Below are 20,434 nucleotides of genomic sequence, written 5' to 3' on the forward strand. Positions count from 1 at the left end.
TATTCCAATAGCTATGTTATTTTTCTTTCAATCGCTAACATTTTAGACTTAACTTCATTCTAAAGTGCATGTAACACATGTCACCCAAGTGTTCCCATCCCACACCTACTATTAGAGAATTTGTATAGCTGAAGCTTTTTCTGTTATATCAAGAAAACCAGGAGAAATTACCAAAGTTGAATTTTTTTTTTATATATATTATTATATAAATTTCATATATTTATATTGTCAACTAACTTTTCATATACAGGATGTTTGAATACTACTTCAGGTTGACAGTTGCCTGTAATTCTTTTTTAATGTATCTAAGCATAGAAACTGATATAAAATAGATAGAATGCTAAAGGGTTAAGTTGGGAAAATTAAAGGAAAACAACAGGATGGGTTGCCAAACACTTGTTGATATTAATAAAATATGCACAATGCATGATATATGTGCACAAAACAAAATTAATGATAACTAGAGCCAGTAAGAGTAATCGGTAAATTCTTATGCAATATAGTCAGCTTGAGACAACAGTAATGGTAATCAGAACACGACAGTTGTAGTAATTCTAAAGTTGTACCTTTTATAAACTGAGAATTTATCATCTCTCATAACATAATTTTGCATGTTAGAAACAGTAAAGGATTTGCTGACTAGAACGAGAAAGAGGAGGTTGAAGAGAAAGTTCTTGTAATGTTCTCGAAAAAGCTGCTCGGTGTTTTTCAATCCTCTCCTTTTTGACATGTATATCTTGATAATAATGTATTGCTTATATTGCTACTTTAGCATATCCTTTGGTTTGAAAACTCTTGATGTTCTGGTTTATTATTTCCAGTTGGGCAAGACCTTTATGAAAATGAGAAAGCTCAACTGCCAACCCCTTGGCAGTGAACAAATTCTGTGGCTTGTCTTCTTAATGTCCTTGCTGGACAGCACTTCGGATTTGTTGTTCAGTACCTCTGTTCTGCATCATCCTGTTCAAGTGATTGAATAATTTTGGCCAGTTCCACAATGTTACCTTTGATTCCATCTAACTTTTCTACTTCACCAAAGTCAACAAATGCACTAATGCAGCATTTGAGACATTGTTTCCATACTCTTTTCACACATTTAAAACTTACATTCTCCCATGCTGCTGCAATGTTTTTGATGCACCAATGAATGTTGTGACTTTCCGGAGCTCTCGAGTGTCTGTGCTTGTCATATCTTGATGCTATAGTTTTGGCAACTGTTGATAGAAGATAGGTTTAAATGCTGCTTTAGTTCCTAGGCTAAAGGAGAGAATGGGCATGTAGATTACTTTTACGTCTGGTTGGATGTTCTCTAGGTGGGTGAGTTACCGAGGTGCATTATTTAGTGTTAATAAAACCTTGAACAGGACTTTTCCAATAGAATATTTTTGTATATTTCAAATAAAACAGGTTGAAAATCAGCCTTCAAACAATGTTTGAGTCATCTCTACTTTATTTTGTTGCCAGTGAACAGCAGTTTGTTATTGATATTTGTAAATATGCATGGGTTTTCAGAATAGTAGATTAGAAAAGGTTCAAGTTTGTAACAAGCTACATTCTCTCCTAGCAGGAGAGTTATCTGATCCTTAAATGCCTTAGACCCAGGCATGGTTTTTGTCTTTCTGTGTATCTCTGTTTATTCAAAACATCCTTTTCCAATATAAGCCATTCTCATCGATACTGAAAATCTGTTCCTTTAAAACAGTGGTTCTCAACCATTTTTTATCTGTAGACCTCTTTGGTTACTGTTTTACTCTGGTGGATCCCCATAGTCATTTGATGTTTAAAAACTAGTTTTATAGATACTTCTCTCAAAATTCCCATTCTCTTGTCCACCCATTCATTTGTGTAGGTTTGCAGTAGCACTCTCTGAGAGAACATGTTGAACTAAGTGTTAAAAACAGAAACCTAGTTGTAATAAATATATCTAAAGCACAATTTTTTCATGGACCTCCAATTTACTATTTTGCTTACATGAACTCCCAGAAGTCATATGGCCCTTGGTGGAACCACTGCTCTAGAACTCTTCTCCTCAGATTATTTCATCCAAAGATTTATTAAACTTCAGTATATATTACTTGGACATTTTTGTTTTTTGACATCATTAAATTGTCTATTGCTAACTTTATAGTTTTCTTTATATTCCTCTCCTATTCATTCCTTTAGACTGTCAAAAAGGCTTAAAGCATTGTGTTGAATTGTTAGTAGGCGTTTGGTTATTTGTTTTTATATCCAGATCTTCAACATTTTCTCTATTTCATTGATAGATCCTTGTCAGTTGCTTGGTTTCCTTTTACTGCTTTAAAACTCCTTTCTTGATCTTAATAATAGTGGAGGTTACTGAATAAGACAACTATAAATAACTTTCATTCCCCCAATTCTTTATGCTGGTTAATTATATTATTTTAATCTTCAAAGTCAATGATTTTCCTACCTGAGGTATGTGTATTTGTAGTATGTCTTTGGTTTGGGAGCTTTGGATGGTAGTGATGATATGACTGTTGAAATACAAATTATCTGGGAAGAAAATGCAACAATGATGGTGATGATGATGCTAATCTGAAATATGTGTAACCATGGAATAAAAAATTTTGAATTTGAATGTTGAACCTTAGTAAATGCCAAGAAAAATTGCATGTGCATGTATGGCGGCCTCACAGAGGCAATGATGAAGGACCGAGATCTCTGGAGATATGCTGTGACTGCAAAGACCCAGGCTGCTTCCTGCACCAGTTCTGCATAGCCCCAGCCCATTCGAAGTACCTTGGATTTCAGAACAACCTGCTGTGCTTGAGGAGACCTATTGAGTTAAGTACATGAACATCGAAGTAAATATCAAATGGAAATAGTAGTTGTGATACCTGTGCCGGTGGCATGTAAAAATCACCATCCGAACGTGGCCGATGCCAACGCTGCCATGACTGGCTTCTGTGCCGGTGGCATGTAAAAAGCACCATCCAAATGTGACTGATGCCAGCGCCACCTTGACTGGCTTCTGTGCCAGTAGCACATAAAAAGCACCAACCGATCATGGCCGCTGCCAGACTCCCCTGGCACCTGTGCTGGTGGCATGTAAAAAGCACCCACTACACTCACAGAGTGGTTGGCATTAGGAAGGGCATCCAGCTGTAGAAACACTGCCAGATCAGACTGGAGCCTGGTGCAGCCTCCTGGCTTCCCAGACCCCAGTTGAACCGTCCAACCCGTGCTAGCACGGAAAACGGACGTTAAACAATGATGATGATGATATGTATATTGTTTATATGATTTGAATTCCAAGTGAAATTGTGCTTGTGCATATAAATGGTATTTATAGCAGGTTGTCGTAAGGAGAAATTGCATGTGCTCTCATTAAGACATACATGATTATAATAGTTACTAATCATCATAAGGGGTTCATATGTCAGGAAGTGTCTAAAGGTACTTAGGATGTGACAAATGTCTAAAGTGATCAGATATATTCACAGCTTTTGCTCACCATGATAGCTAAAAATTTCATTTTAGTGCATGCTGTGTTAGAAGTGCCTATCTTACATAGTAAATTAAGGTAATAAAAGCTTAATATTTTAAAATCTAGAATGGAAAGAATGATAACAAAAATAAAAAAGTTGTTTACTTAAGTGATGAACTATGCCAGATTCCGCTTAACAAAATTTCTGAAAGTAATTTAAGCATAGAGAACCATCTGAAAGAGTTTTGAAACTCAATTACAAATGTGTTTATTTCTTAAATTATTGTTCTGCTAAGGTCATCTTTGCCTTTCATCATTTTAGGATTGATAAAATAAGTAACAGTTGAACACTGCTGTCAATGTATTCAACTTATCTTCTTCCTCAAAATTTCCGGCCTTATGCCAAAATTTAAAACCAATATTAAATTATTGAAAAATGTTGGATGCACTTAATATCAAATGACATTTGCAATAATAAGCAGGTAATCTACATTGATACAGATTTTCAATATGAATAGATGGGTTATGTGGCTTGAAAAAACGTTTTGAATTAATAATAATAGGTTGAGTTGTCAGGATAATTTTGAGAATATTGAGACTCAAAGTATGGGAATGTAGGATAATAGCCTGTTTAACTTCAACATTAAAAAGAAAAGAATTATGGTTGTGATGATAGTGATGAATGTGTACAGTTGTTTTCCATAAATTATTTTTGGTTTGTTAACTTCTGCTATAACTCTAGAATTTAATATTCTTTCTCTAAAATGTATGAATTTAAGAACTAAATATTTAGTCTCCTTTTAGAATATTTTTATTCTTGATAGAATTTGTTTTAGTAATAACAGGAATAGCAGATCAAATTCAATGCAGAGGCATTATCTTCACTATCCTTTTGATGTAAAATTTGTAATAGTCATTTAACTTAGAATATATTTCTCGTTTCATTTTATAAGTTCTCGTAGCAAGATATACAATGAAAATCATCTCCCTTTACAATCTGAATCAATTTGATGCTGTCCTAAAAAGTATTCCACTGTCAAGAAAGGGAGATTATCATCAATTTAGTTAACTACACGTCATTTTTGTTTTTTACTTTTTTAAATGATTGATGGAGACAAAGAAGACGGTGTTAATACTAATGATGACTCTTTTTAAGAAGTTCCCAATCAGTATTTTCCGACAGCTGTTGATACGTTTATCGAATTTAAATACACATATCAATATTTCATTTAAAGATTTCTTTCTCTTTTTATTTTTGTTTCATTGCTGTAATATTTATTTAGAAATTAAAAAATTATCGCAATTATATATTATCTCCCTTTAGCAATGTTTCTTATTTTTTATATATATTTTTATTTAATTTAACTTTTATTTTATCCTAACCTTCGTTAACGAATATACATATATACATGTGTGTATTTAGCATGGCAAAGTAACTTAGATTCTGGTGGGAATTCTGTTGGCTTTCGTTCTACCAGCAAGATGCCAAAGAAATTAACAAAACATTTCACAATGGGATCGGAAACATAATACGGCTTTGCTTTGTTTTCCATTATTTTAATATATTAACCGTCTTTTTAAAGTGGGTAGCTTCTTTTTTTAAATCAATTATGCTCTTACCAGCTCTTTTTTTTGTTCGCTCCTCAAGTCTAGTGTTTAAAATCTTTTCTTTCAAAATGTAGCTTTTAACAATTTGATTTCCTTTCAAAGTAAGAGAAAAACTTAAGAAATTACGCAACGTTTTTACATTAAAAAGTAATAATTTGAATATATTCAAAAAAAATTCCTGCTAACCCTCGGTGAATCTCATATTGAAATGCCTATGCAAACTGTTATGATAGATTTATTTATTTAGTAACTTAATATCTCATGCAATAATTTTTGCATTAAAAAAATATATGCATCTGTAATTGAATGTGTTCAAAGTTATTTCTGGAACTTGTCTGAATTAACAGCAGTTCCTGACAATCTGTAGAAAAGGGTTAAACCGCTTTGTCATGATCAAATTCTTACTTCGGTTAAGAACCGCCGTAACTATTGTCAACTTAGATTTAAAGATAGCATCAGATGGTTAAATATAGAATCTATCGACTTTTTTTTTAATGTTTTCGTTCATTAATTAATGTTTTATTCTTTGGTTTCATCATTCTCTATCCAAACGATTTGATAAATTTTCTTATTTTAAAGTAGTTTAACGTTAGATATTAATGTGCTTACAAAGTCTGTGAGAGCATTTAAAAAAATTTAGCAGTCTGTTGTTCCTTCGCTTAGAATCGAAATATCTATGAGTAATTCCGGGAACATTTGATGTTATAAGTTCATGTCCTTTAGAACTTTATTTTTTTAATCTAAATTTTTACTAATTGTAAAGAAGAAAAAGTTGCAATGCAAATTGTTTAAATAATTTTGTTTGCATTTATGTTAAATTCAGTAAGTCCGAGTAGCAAATTTTTCAGAAACTTAAAATGATGAATTATAAACTTGATCAAAATTCTGTTAATTTGCCAGATTTTATGAAATCAAAGGCTATGCATACAGTTCCAGCCATCAGTTCGATTGATAACACTCAGACTGTGTGTACCGATTTTGTTAGTAAGCCAGACAGTGTTTACCAAAGTAACGAAATTCTTAAGTGTCCAATCAGACGAACTTTAGCTCTTGCAAAACCTTTTAAATGTGGTGTTTGCCGTAAAGGATTTTCTCGTAAAATCAACCTTAATAATCATGAACGTACTGGAGCAAAGCACTTCTATTGCTCTTACTGCAAGAAAGCTTTCTCTCAAGAAATCATTTTGCGAAATCATGAGCGGACACATACTGGTGAAAAGCCGTATAATTGTTCATTTTGTGATCGTGCATTTTCTCAACAGACTGAATGGCGCAACCACGAACGTGTTCATACTGGAGAAAAACCATATGCCTGTTCTATCTGTAGCAAGACATTTAGCCAACAGGGGAATCTTAAAATACATTTGCGAACTCATACAGGAGAGAAGCCTTATACATGTGCCGACTGTGGTAAAGCATTTAGTCAACGTACCAATCTAGACAATCACCGACGTACCCATACTGGAGAACTATTTAAATGTGTCTTTTGTCCGAAAGCCTTTTCTCTACTTATTAATCTCAAAAGTCATGAGCGTATTCATACTGGGGAGAAGCCATTCAAATGTTCATTTTGTACAAAAGTATTCAGTCAGCAATCAAGTTTGCGTAGTCACGAGCGAACTCATACGGGTGTGAAACCATACCAGTGTTCTTTCTGCTCAAAAGCGTTTACCCAACAGACTAACCTTCGTAATCATGAACGTATCCATACTGGAGAAAAACCATTTTCTTGTCTTGTTTGTGGAAAAGCATTCTCGCAAGTTACCAATTTAAAAAATCACGAACGTACCCACACAATTGAAGAACTGCGGAAATTGACTGAATCGAAATCAATATCAGAACCTCTTCCACAGAATTCACAGCATCCCCAACTATCAAGTCCTAATCCTCCTTCTATCAGACCCCAACCACTTAATATCCCATCGACTTGGATAGCTTCTGCATATCCCCATCATCAATTAACACCAAACAACTGGGACAACAATTTTAATTGGTCCCGAGGGTTCACAATGACAGAAAGATTAAACGCTGGTGGAAATACCACTGCACCCCAGTTTTTGCCACAACCACCAAATGCACACCATTCATCTTGCAATAAAGTCTAGCCTGAACTATATGTATCAAGCAACTAAAACAAAATAATCATAATTCTAAAACAGTAGTTGTAAATTTAGTTGCTATTCACATACATATATTTCAAACATTTATCTGTTCATCAATAATGTGTAGGATTCATTTCTGAATACTTTCAGTTCAGAAATTTGAAATAACATTGTTGTAAGTTCTTTATGCGAGAAGCATAAAATTCATCTTGTTACATGACTTGACTTTTTTTAAGAATGCAAACATTCTGAAAAAAATAGTACAAATTCATCAATATATTCTTAATGTCATCTAAAATTATTATTATTATAATGCTGTCAAAATTAATTTTCTGTGTATTTCCTATAGATATTGAGATTTAGGCTTTGTCTAAGAGATAAACAGAAATAGAAAATGCAGTTAAAAAGGTGGTGCTTAAATAAGCACAACTTGGAAATGCCCAAATTCAGTGCTAATGAGAGCATTAAATTAATTTGTGGTACCTAAAGCTTCCATATAAATGACCACTATCTTTTAAATGAAAGTTCCTGTTAGAAAATGCTAGCTTCATTGACTCCCTCCTGTTTAAATCTCATTAAATTAACTGCTTTAACATTTTTATAAAACTATTTTGAAAAAGTATTTAATTTTTTATATGCACTATCATCAGAAAGGGATGGCTTAAGCAACTTTCCTTGTATGGTCAATTTGATCATAAAGCTAGCTGTGAATCATTTAACAGAAAAGGTGTTTAAACAAATTTATCGACACTGCTTTGATAAATGATTTAACTGGATCTTTCAATGCCTAATGAAAATTGAGTTAATTCACAAACTTCTTTTGTTTTATGACTAGATGTCTATAAATGTATTATATCCAGAACTGTTTATTTTTTTCCACACAATATCAGAGACAACTCATTTTTTTTTCCAGCCTTTGTGTTAATGTAAAAAAATGTAGCTGTTCAAATAATTAGACTTACATAGTAGTTGTAAATAAAAACTGCATTAGCTATTGTGCAGCAGCTAAAAATGGGCTTTTGATCATGTCAAATAGATTGTTTAATATGTGTTCATTCTAATTGGTCAAACATGAAATATATTTTATAATAACAATCTGCAAATCATCATTTATCAAGATCTTTCTAATTTGTATTAAAATAAACCATTAAACAAATGATTCTCTTGCTTATACTTTTAACTTTAATTAAAAGTTAAGTACTTGATTGATAAATGCTCTGCTTTGTTCCTTTAAGAGTCAGTATCTTTCTGCTTTACATAGAAAATTGAAGTTTGAGTTGCTATATTCTAGTAGTTGTGATGTTATCCTTCATCTCATTGATGAAATATTTAAAAAAGAAATTCATGGAATTTAAGAAAAAAAATCTCTAGTTTGACTTCAAATATATTATGTCATTAAATCATAGCATATGATTTGCTATGAATCTGTGATATCCCCTCAAAGATTTTATTTCAATGATATAAGAGTAAGAAATAAAGATTACAATTGTGATGACAAACTTACCTGCATGTACAATTTGGAGAAGTCTTTTTAAAGTGTTGGATATATAACATCTATGAGTAAACTCTTAATATGTGTCTGATTCACTAACACACTTTGTATTCTGTTGCTATACCTCAGATCAACCCTGATTGAGTTGATCTATGGTCAATGTTGTTGCAATTATGACCATCCTACCTTCTTAGTAGTGTCATGGCTACATAATCCAAATGTCTTTTCATTTCTTAAGATGGTAAGATTATAATTTAAAGAATATTTGACTGTTATTTCTAGCAGGTGAAACTTCCAGGCTGGTTCAGTTTTGTATCTTAATGGTTGTTGCTGAAGTGTATAATATATTATTTCCTGAAGTATATAATATTGAATTTCACCAGCTGGAACTGTTCACATTCCCTTGTGCTACATTGAGTTTGGACATTCATTTGTGTGATATGTTAAATTATAAAATGCATAATGTCCGTATATAAAATACATAAAGTTCATAATGTGGGGAAATATAAGTACAAGCAACATTTTTAATGAGAAACCTTGTTAATTATTCAATAAATATTGGTTAATGTACTTATAGTAATCAGTGGGTGAAAATGAAGAATCAGCTTGATATTAGGCCAAATTCTAATATTGGTTTGAAACTCCTTTTTTAAAGGTTTACAATCTATATATTACAAAACTGATGGTTGTTCAAAAGAAAATATACTGAGTTAATGTTGCAGCTACTGAAAGCCAAAGTGTGCTAAAACTGCTGTGCAGTGTCTATGACATGATAATTTCAATTAGAAGTCGATGATGGAAGTTTCTACTTGGTCACTTGATCTGCTAGTAATAGTAACCAAATCATCCATTTGCCAGCCTCCTCAGGCCCCTGTGCCGGTGGCACTTAAAAAGCACCCACTACACTTACGGAGTGGTTGGCGTTAGGAAGGGCATCTAGCTGTAGAAATACTGCCAGATCAGACTGGAGCCATGTGCAGCCTCCTGGCTTCCCAAACCCCGATCGAACCGTCCAACCCATGCTAGCATGGAAAGCGGACGTTAAACGCTGATGATGATGATATATATATATATACACTAACCCCATCCCTCAAAAAAAAGGATTCAGTGGTGATGGCTGGAATACCTTTGGTCGTAGGACCATAGGTTTGACCTGGGGTTAAATAACAATAGACATTGATGATGTCTAGTTTTCCATACTTGCATGGGTCAAATAATATTCATTGAAGCAGAATTTCTATGGCTGGACACTGTTCCTGCTGCCAACTTTCACCTGTTTCCAAGCAATATTTAGATGTACAAATAGCCAAAAGAACATTCAATACCTGCACTAAAGTTTATTTGCTAGAAGCTACTGTCACACTTCATATTTGCGCAAATTTCTCAGATCATATAGTCATACATACACATGTATACACCAAGTGAATGCTTGTGGCTTAGTGGTTAGGAATATTCAGCTCTCAATCATAAGGTCATGATTTCAATTCCCAGCCATGCATTGTATCCTTGAGCAAGATGCTTTATTTCACATTGCTCCAGTTCACTCAGCTGGCAAAAATGAATTGTAATCCAATGGGCCAGCCTTGTCACATTCTGTGTCATGCTGAATCTCCTGAGAGCTATGTTATGTGTCTGTGGAGTGTTCAGCCACTTGCATGTTAATTTCACAAGAAGGCTGTTCTGGTGATCAAATCAACTGGAACATTTGTAACCAATGGAGTGCCATTTTTTTTTGTTTTTTTTTATATACACCACTGATGATCCAGCACCTCTTTTATTCTAAGCATATTTATAAGTAGATCCTTGAATTCCTCACAACCCAAAAGACTAGTTTCTTGTATGTCATCTACAATCATCATCATCATCATCATCGTTTAACGTCCGTTCTCCATGCTAGCATGGGTTAGATGGTTCGACCAGGGATCTGGGAAGCCAGAAGGCTGCACCAGGCTCCGGTCTTATCTGGCAATGTTTCTACCGCTGGATGCCCTTCCTAACGCCAACAACTCCGTGAGTGTAGTGGGTGCTTTTTACGTGCCACCTGCACTGGTGCCAGTCGAGGCGGCACTGGCTTTGGTGACTGTTGCAGGTCCATTGAGTTTGGGAAATTTCTTGTCTTATTTTGCTAATATTTATCCTTTGTTATGGCTTCTAAGCACAGTATAAGTTTCAAAGGTGGTGTAAAGCATAAACACAAAAACATTAAATTATAATGAATAAAATAAACTTATCCTCATACACATGTCTATATATATATATTACGGAGATGTATTTGCATAGCGAGTGACTTGATTTGAGATTGTGTGCTGGAACGAAAACAATTGCACCGTGGAAGGTGTTTATAAGCCATTTAAGAAATGCACAAAACCGTTAGATTCACTTCAAAATTTAAATTTAATTTGTCAAAATATTTTCGGCGCTTTGAGACTGCGACCTGTTCACTGACAAAACATCGCCGCAGTCTCAAAGCGATGAAAATATTTTGACAAATTAAATTAAAATTTTGAAGTGAATCTAACGGGTTTGTGTGTTTCTTAAATGGCTTATAAACACCTTCCATGCTGCAATTGTTATATATATATATATATATATATATATATAAATGGCGGTGCCCCAGCATGGCCACAGCTCGTGAGCTGAAACTAGATAAAATAAAATTTTAAAAAATAAAATATATAATCAGCAACAGCATTTAACATCCATTGTCCATGTTGACATGGATTGGACAGTTTGACATGATATGGTGAGCTACAAGGCTGTATCATATGCCATGTCAGCTTTGGTGTGGCTTCTATGGCTAGATGCCCTTCCTAATGCCAACCACTTTACTGTGCGTATTGGGTGCTAGGTGGGGTTGCCAGGTAACTTGCAAGACAGGAAAAAGGGGATTGGAGAAATTACTTGAGAGGGTGGAGTGATTTTATGACGGGCAAATGGAGGTGTCTTGCTATGGAGAAGATACATGGCTACTCTGTGTTTATATAGGGTAGGAAGGAGCAAGTGGGTAGTGATGGGTTGTCAGAACAAAACCTTCAGAAAACTACAGATGTTACGGGCAGTGGATCAGGAAGGGAAGTAACAGGTAGAATATTTGGGTCAGCTATGGCCGTTTTTAATGCTAAAGGGTTAAGTCATGGATTCTGATAAACATCTAAATTTGTTTGAATAGATATAACATCAATTTATGGGTTCCATACTTTGATAAAAATATCTTGTGTACTGTATTGAATATTCCCTCTTTATTTACTCTATTTTATTCATTTAATTGTACAGCTTTATTTTTCTTTTAAGCACCAGTGTCTGTTTTGTAAGTGCTTTCTAATAGGATTAACTATAAAGAAAAGAGGATAGGATGTTGGGTCTTATAGATGAGGTAATATATACGACCACTTGTAGAAGCAGTATACACCAAATGCTAACCTTACACGGTTCATGACAGCATAAAGAAAGGAGTTAAAATTTGTTGAAGCTGTTTGATGTTCAGTTTGAAATATTGGACATGGGAAGTGAGGGTGGGGGAATACAAAGAAAAGCAGATCTAATGAAGAACTATGGGTAATGAGATGGTGGTGTAGAATCATCACATTTACAAGAATAAGACCCATTGTAATACGGTATGCTTTTTAAAAGAATTTTAATTAAAGAAAGGATAGAATTCTACCTTATAATATCATTAATTCATGTAACTGAGGTATTAAAACTCTCTGGAAATATTTTCACCAGCTTTCAAGATATGAGTTGTGTTTATTGCAATAACATTGTCTCAGCATTACTCAACAACTTTCACTTATTGCTTCGTGTTCTTTGATAAAATATGTTACAATATTTTGCTTAGATGATAATTTTTCACCAAATTTATAAATACCAATGTAGCTGATATGTTTGTTCTATTCATTTTATATTCAGTGATAAATGTCTGTGTTCTTGCTATACATTATATATTATCAATGGTGGGAGAAAGTATTATCATTGTTCCTGTTATCAAAATTGACAGCACATGGCAATCAGTAACCACTGACTATAAATGGATTTAATATACTTCTCTTTGAAACTGACTTTTAGTGTCAAATACTGTAAGACACAATCTTGAGCAATGGGTTATAATGAATATATTCCCTTGCCTGAGAGGTATTTACGAAAGTCAATCAAATTTTCCCTTTTGTACTTCAAACATATCACTTGACAATAACTTTCAGTTGAAGATTTGATTTTTTTCCTATAAAGTTAGTCAGACAGATTTTGGAAAATTTCTAATGCTTTTGTATTTTCATCAAGATCTGATAAATGCTGTTAGAATTGTAACTTCATATTAGCTAGGCTGTTTTCATCATCATCATTTAACATCATGTTCCATTTTGGCATGAGCTGGATGGTTTCACAGAATCTGACTGGTTTAAAAGACTGCGTTGTGTTCCAATGTCTGCTTTGGCATAGCTTCTATTGCTTGATACATTTCCTATTGCCAACCACCTTACAGCATGTACTGAGTGGTTTTGTTTTTTTAGGGTTTTTTTTTTCATACCACCAGTGGTTATGAGGTTGCCTTGTAGTTTGTAAGACTCTGGTTCCTTCAACTGAGTGGGACTACAAAAGAGAGTGGGGTAGCTTTATGCTAGAAAATGAGAGTTTAAAGTATGTAAAAAGAGGCTGCACAGAATGAATTTCTTGCTGTAGAACAAATCAACTTATCATCTAACATCTGCCTATGACTCCACTTACTCTGCCTTCCACACATCATGCCACTGCTGGTAATTGGGGATGAATTGTTTCTCTTCAAGGGATAACTTGTCTCCCTTCAACTATTAACAATATTTCCTACTTTTTCTTTTTTGTCTTTATGGTTAGCTAGCAGCTGTGGGTTTAAGTATGTACCAGGTTTCCAGCTCTAAAAGAAAAAGAAAGAATGTCACTTTCAAAATTATGCTGAAAATTCCTTAGGTTGTGATATAAACTCAAGAATCTCAAAGGATGCTCCCCTCATTCTCTTTGTCAAAGATCCAGCAATTTCCTTTCTACTTATCATTTCTCTCTGGATGGCCATCGTTATGCAAAGTCCTTTGTCAAAAATTTGTGTTGTTGAGTGTATTGCTTCATACAGCAGGAATTGTCTATTTTACAAATTATTTATATATTTATGATATTGTCCCTTAACTATAAACAAGCCCAGTGAAGATTTTCTATTTAAAAAGTAAAAAGGATCGTGCCTCTGTCATGTCAACCACTTGCAAAATTTCTACAGCTAGAGTACTTTTGACCACTCTAAATGCATTTAGATTGCTAGGCAATGGGCAATATGTTTATTATTGTTGCCACCAACTGAAAAGATATCAGCCTGCTTGTTATCCCCCCCCCCCACACACACACCTCTTTCAGACTGACAAAAGAGGAATCTGTGTATACCAGTATTTGTAAGTGATCAAGATTTCTTAATTCAGAAATATCATTTGAAATTTTTCCTTCCTTCCTTCCTTTCTTTACTGCTTTGTTAACTTGTTTAATACACTACATTTTCCTCCTTTAGAATGGAACTTAACTCACCAATATCATAACTGAAAACTGATCTAGTTAAACCAATTTAGTCACCTAAACTGTGTTGTTGGTACTCTATCCTCTAGGTTTATGCTATTTTATAATGGAACATATTCCAGTTTCTGTATGTATTTGTTTTGTCTTAGTTTAACATCCTCTCCATTTAAAAAAAAAAAATCTCTATTCCAGTTTACCAACATTCTACTACTTTTCATGGCTTCAGATAATGTATGAAGCCTATTTATAACATGAGTCTGAATGATCTTTGCACCTGCAAAATATAAATCCTCAACAAATGTAGCTATAAATATCAAGCATTTTGCTTCCAAAATACTGCCTTTAATTCTTCTCTGATGTCTTCAATTCCTCTCTAATCATTACCTGCCAGGATCTTGAAGCATCAGTCAAACTATATACATATTTTAAAAGCTACCAGGCACAGGCATGGCTGTGTGGTAAGAAGCTTGCTTCCCAATCACATCGTTCCTGGTTCATTCCCACTGTGTGTCACCTTGGGTATTTTCTACTATAGCCTCAGATCAGAGCCTTATGAGTGTATTTTTATAGACGGACACTGAAAGAAGCGTACCATATATATGTGTGTGTGTGTCTGTGTTTGTCTTTCTACCACCATTTGATGTGTTTACATCCCCTTAACTTAGTGGTTCAGCAAAAGAGACCAAAAGAATAAGAAGCACTAGGCTTTAAAAAAGTCTTGGGGGTTGATTTGTTCAAATGAAACCCATCGAGGCAATGTCCCAACCTGACTGCAGTCAAATGACTTATATATAAAAAAAAGACATATTTTTATATATAAGAGATATAACCTGGATGTACATTGAAGAGGATCAAACTAACTTATCTAACTGCTTGCTCTGTAAACATGCCGTCTTAAAAACCATTGATTTACATATCCATCTCTGAGATACCATAATTCCTAATGTTACATGTAGACCCTCTTTTGAATATATGGGAGAGTCATTTCTAATATTATTTGCAACTCTATTTTGAAAACCTTTTGCCACAAATCTAGCTTCACAAATTTGTTTATCATTCAGCTTTGCGTGCTACTTATGAATGAGGGGAGCTGTGTGAGGAAGGAACCCATGGAAGACATGGGATGAGGTGGTGACGCATAACCTTCGAGCATTGGGCCTCACAGAGGTAATGACGAAAGACCAAGACCTCTGGAGATATGCTGCGATTGAGAATACCCAGCAAGGAAAGTGAGATCTCAGCCGTAGCCTACACCAGTGTTGCATAACCAGCCCATTTAAAAAGTATCTTTGAATCATCAGGTGACATGTCATGCTTGAGGAGACCTATTCAGTCAAGTAAATCAAAATCAGAATCAAATCAAATCACAATCAAATGGAAATTGTAGTTGTGGCCGATACCAGTGCTGGTGGCATGCAATAAGCCCCATTCATGCATGGGTCGCTAACAGAGCTACCTAACTGGCTCCCCATGCCAATGGAACGTAAAGAGCACACTTCAAATGTTAGTAGCCCATGCTCTTAACATCATCATCATCATCATCGTTTAGCGTCCGTTTTCCATGCTAGCATGGGTTGGATGATTCAACTGGGGTCTGTGAAGCCAGAAGGCTTCATCAGGCCTAGTCAGATCTGGCAGTGTTTCTACGGCTGGATGCCCTTCCTAATGCCAACCACTCCGTGAGTGTAGTGGGTGCTTTTTACGTGCCACCCGCACAGGTGCCAGACAGAGCTGGCAAATGGCCACGAACGGATGGTGCTTTTTATGTGCCACCGGCACGGGGGCCAGGCGAGGCTGGCAACGGACACGAACGGATGGTGCTTTTTACGTGCCACCGGCACGAGGCCAGTCGGGGCGGCGCTGGCAACGGTCACAAACGGATGGTTCTCTTACATGCCACCGGCACTGGTAACACATCTGCAATTTCCATTGATCGATTTCGATTCTGATCCTCTACGCCATATCCCCAAGACTATGCCACTACGCCATATCCCCAAGACACCTGATGAAGGCTGGAGTGTATATCAACCGAAACGTTGTGTTAACAACAAACAAGATGAGGACAAATATCCATCAATTGTAAATAATCTTTATTCATTAGATGTTTGTTTTTATTTTCAGCTTTGTGTCCTCATTGTTTGCATGTTTAGATTAAAGTTTTTCTTAGTTTGGGAAACACAATCACCTTAGGAACAGGTTTTTGTTTAGGTTGCCTATTTCTTGTTCTGGTACTTACGTGTTTTCCAATTTTTTTTTTGTTTCAGTCATTAGACTGTGGCCATACTGGGGCGACACCTTGAAGAATTTTTGTTGAATGAATTGACCATACTACATTTTTTAAAGCCAGGTGCTTATTCTATCAGTCTCTTTTGCCAAACTGCTAAGTTATGGGGAATGTAAATGCACCAACACTGTTTGTCAAGCAGTGGTGGGAGACACACAGATACAAAGATACACACACGTGCACGTATATGATGGGCTTCTTTCAGTTTCCATCCACCAAATCCACTCACAAGGCTTTGGTTAACCAGCTTGCCCAAGGTGCCACCTTAAAGCTAAAACCAGTACAAACACACAAATGATGTCATAAATGGCAGTAATTTTATTCAGCTGAATACACGTCATTGGTTGAAATTACCGAAATTGGGCTACTTTGACATGAAATTACTTCGTAAATATAAGTTTTTTCTCAAAAGTGCTAAGAGTAAAAGATGTTTTATACGACACAGTCTATCAGTGTCCGAAGTTTGAAAGTGTTTAGTTACAAAAAATTATTTTCTAAATCTGCCAGTCAAAAGGTAAAGATCCACAATAACATTTCGAAGTTCATTCATATTTCTTGACCTCTAACCTCTAGCGTAGCTAGAGTGGGTGCCACTCGGAGCAGCCCTTCCATTTGCTACCCTTGGACCTCACAAAAACACATATTGCCTACAGCAGACCCAAGTGTTGCCCATACCGCCCTTGTAAGATTTTACCTCTATCAGTTACACAATAACCATTTCTATATTTCAAGATAATCTTTTACCTAATAATCCAGAGAATAAAAGGAAAATCTGTAATGAAATGAAACTGGAAGAATGAGTGCTTGTATCATAGTCATGAAGAACATGTTTATGTTTTATTTATAAAATAACGTTATCTTGTCATAATTTCATTAGATATATGAATAGACATTATCCTTTATAATCATTTTCTTTCAGATTCAAATATCATCATCATTTAACGACTGTTGTCCATGCTGGTATGGTTGGACGGTTTGATGAGGGCTGGTAAGCTGAGGGACTGCACCAGACTCCAGTCTGATTTAGGATGGTTTCTATGGTTGGATGTCCTTTCTAATGCCAACCACTTCAAGAGTGTAATGGATGCTTTTACATGTCACCTGCACAGGTGCCAGTTATGTGACACCAGCTTCTGTGAGGCCAAACGCTCAAATGGTGCTTTTTACATGCCACCGGCACGGATACCAGTTACATGACATTGGCATCAGCCACATTGCTTCTGTGAGGTCAAATGCTCAAATGGTGCTTTTTACGTACCATTGACATGGGTGCCAGTTACATGACACCAGCATCAGCCACATTGCTTCCATGGGGCCCAGTGCTCGCCAGTATTGGGTACCAGTCACATGGTATCAACAAGGCGGTGAGCTGCCAGAAACATTAGCACGCCAGGCGAAATGCTTAGCGGTATTTCGTCTGCTGTTACGTTGTGAGTTCAAATTCCGCCGAGGTCGACTTTGCCTTTCATCCTTTCGGGGTCGATAAATTAAGTACCAGTTATGTACTGGGGTTGATGTAATCGACTTAATACCTATGTCTGTCCTTGTTTGTCCCCTCTATGTTTAGCCCCTTGTGGGTAATAAAGAAATAGGTATCAATATCAGCCATGACCATGATTTCACTTGGCTTAATGGGTCCTCTCAAGCACAGCATATCGCCAAAGGTCTTGGTCACTACTCATTGCCTCTGTGAAGCCCAACATTTGAAGATAAATCTTTGATATACATATTAATCAAATATTCTTCTGATTCATTTTGCTATCATCTCTCTGTCTCTCGCTCTCTCACTCACACACACGCACATTTTGTTTATGCATGTGTGAGTATGTACATGTATGTAGTATATTCAGTCATGTATATTGATTTCATTCTGTTGTTCACAAATACAGTCATTTGCATATGTTTGTTTTTGTGATAGCTTGACTTATTAGAAATAGCAGCCAAGCCCCCTTTAAATCATAACCCTGTCTCTCTTGTGTATATACCAACAGGGAGTACTCATATGTGGTTGCTAGACATATTAAAAATAGTGACCAATTCTCCGTCACATCACAACCTTCTGTCAACATCCTTTCATTCAATATCTTTGCATTACAGGGTGCATCTGCAAGTTGTTTAAAAATGAAAGATCAGCATATGAAACATAGTTTAGAATTCTGTGGACAAAACTTGTAATTCTCTTTGAAAATATGCTTTTATTGCTATGCTATTTTTACTCTCTCTCTCTCTCTCTCTCTCACATAAACAATTAAAAGTCCTGGGAGTTTTTATTCCAAAACTCAGTCCTTATTTGTTTTCACTGGAATTTTTTTCATTTTACTAGAATAACAATAAACTGAAACAGCATTTAAAATTTTCAGTGGTTGAGGAAAAAACCATTTTAATTACTCAGTCCAGTGTTTCATGTGTAATTTTGTGGGACATAAATTTTCTAAATTTAGATATTTGAAAAAAAGAAAAGGGGTAGCATTTAGTTCTCGTGAATAATGTGTAGCTCTAGTTTCTGAGTTTAAAAATTTGGGGGGAAAAGTGCATTGTAAACACGGGTATGGCTGTGTGGTTATGGAGCTTGCATTGCAACTGCATAGCTTTGGGTTCAGTCCTACTGCATGACATGTTGGGCAAGTGTCTTCTATAGCCCTGGCGAACCAATACTTTGTGAGTGAATTTGGTAGATAAAAATGGTGTGAAAGCCTTATTATGATGATGATGATACATATGTGTGTGTTCCCCACCACTGCTTGAGAGCTAAGAGACCAGCTACCCGAATTGATAGCACCCTGGTAGATAAAGCGATTAAGGATATGAAATCAGAAAAAGCCCCTGGCCCATCAATAATCACTGCTGAGATGCTTAAAATATTTGGTGGTGTGGGTTATGGTCTAGTCACTCGTATTGTAAACCGGGTAGTTCACGAAAGAGTCATACCCAATGACTGACATAGCAGCACCATAGTCAACTGCTACAAAGGTAAAGGTGATACTTTAGATAGAAATAACTACAAGGGTATCAAGCTGCTGGATCAGGTGATGAAGGTCACGGAGAGGGTCATAGCCCAACTAATTAGGGAAAGAGTCTGCTTAGATGAGATACAGTTCAGTTTTGTACCAGGTAGAAGCACCACCGATGCTATATTCCTGGTAAGGCAACTGCAGGAGAAATACCTAGCCAAAGATAAACCCCTATACTTGGCTTTTGTTGACTTGGAGAAAGCCTTTGACAGGGTTCCCTGATCCCTTATCTGGTGGGCAATGCAGAAACTAGGAATAGATGAGTGGTTAATAAGAGCTGTACAGGGATGCTGTCAATAAGGTAAGGGGCGGAAATGAGTATATTGAAGAATTCCGAGTAGAAGTAGGGGTTCACCAAGGGTCAGCCCTCAGCCCCCTCTTATTCATCATAGACTTCCAGGCAATAACAGGAATTTAAGACAGGCTGCCCCTGGGAGCTCCTCTAAGCTGATGATCTTGCTCTCAGAGTGGAATCACTACCAGAACTTGAGAAGAAATTTCAGATGTGGAAGCAAGGTTTAGAATTGAAGAGCCTTAGAGTCAATGTTGCAAAAACCAAAGTCCTAGTAAGTAGGGAGGTGAACAAATCACAAACCCCATCAGGTAGATGGCCCTGCTCGATCTGTAGAAAAGGTGTTGGTAGAGAGTCTATAAAATGTACCCAGTGTAAGCTATGGACGCATAAGAGGTGCAGCAACATCAAAGGAAGATTAACCGGGATGATAGCTATTGTGTGTGGTCGATGCACAGAGGCAATAAACACTGAAGATGCTCAAAAAACAGATTCCATCAGAGGGAGAAATGAAGCTAGTATGATCCACTGGATGTGTAATGTCAGTGTGCACACACAACAGAGTGTAAGTGCGCTGAGAGAAATGTTGGACATAAAGCATCACATATGGTGTGCAAGAGAGATGACTGTGTTGGTATGGTCATGTGCTGTGTATGGATGAGGAGAGCTGT

The 20,434-nt window shown here is 35.9% G+C and overlaps 2 protein-coding genes across 3 annotated transcripts in view; both read left to right on the plus strand.

The window, feature by feature from the left end:
* LOC115218787 (mRNA-decapping enzyme 1B-like) overlaps positions 1-20,434 on the plus strand; it is a 34,698-nt gene that overhangs the window by 2,673 nt on the left and 11,591 nt on the right. The window contains exon 1 of one of the 2 annotated variants that reach the window (XM_036508939.1): positions 16,503-16,523. The exons of the other annotated variant lie outside the window; for it this stretch is intronic. The gene's annotated coding sequence lies outside the window, so the exon portion shown is untranslated. Of the gene's footprint in view, positions 1-16,502; positions 16,524-20,434 lie in introns of those variants that run through there. 2 annotated transcript variants of the gene reach the window in all.
* LOC115218795 (zinc finger protein 664-like) lies at positions 4,802-8,311 on the plus strand. The gene has a single exon (XM_029788730.2). The coding sequence runs from the start codon at positions 5,914-5,916 to the stop codon at positions 7,159-7,161; it is 1,248 nt and encodes a 415-aa protein (XP_029644590.1). The 5' UTR covers positions 4,802-5,913; the 3' UTR covers positions 7,162-8,311.

This window comes from Octopus sinensis, linkage group LG14, assembly GCF_006345805.1.
Source record: "Octopus sinensis linkage group LG14, ASM634580v1, whole genome shotgun sequence".
In the NCBI taxonomy this organism is placed as follows: domain Eukaryota; kingdom Metazoa; phylum Mollusca; class Cephalopoda; order Octopoda; family Octopodidae; genus Octopus; species Octopus sinensis.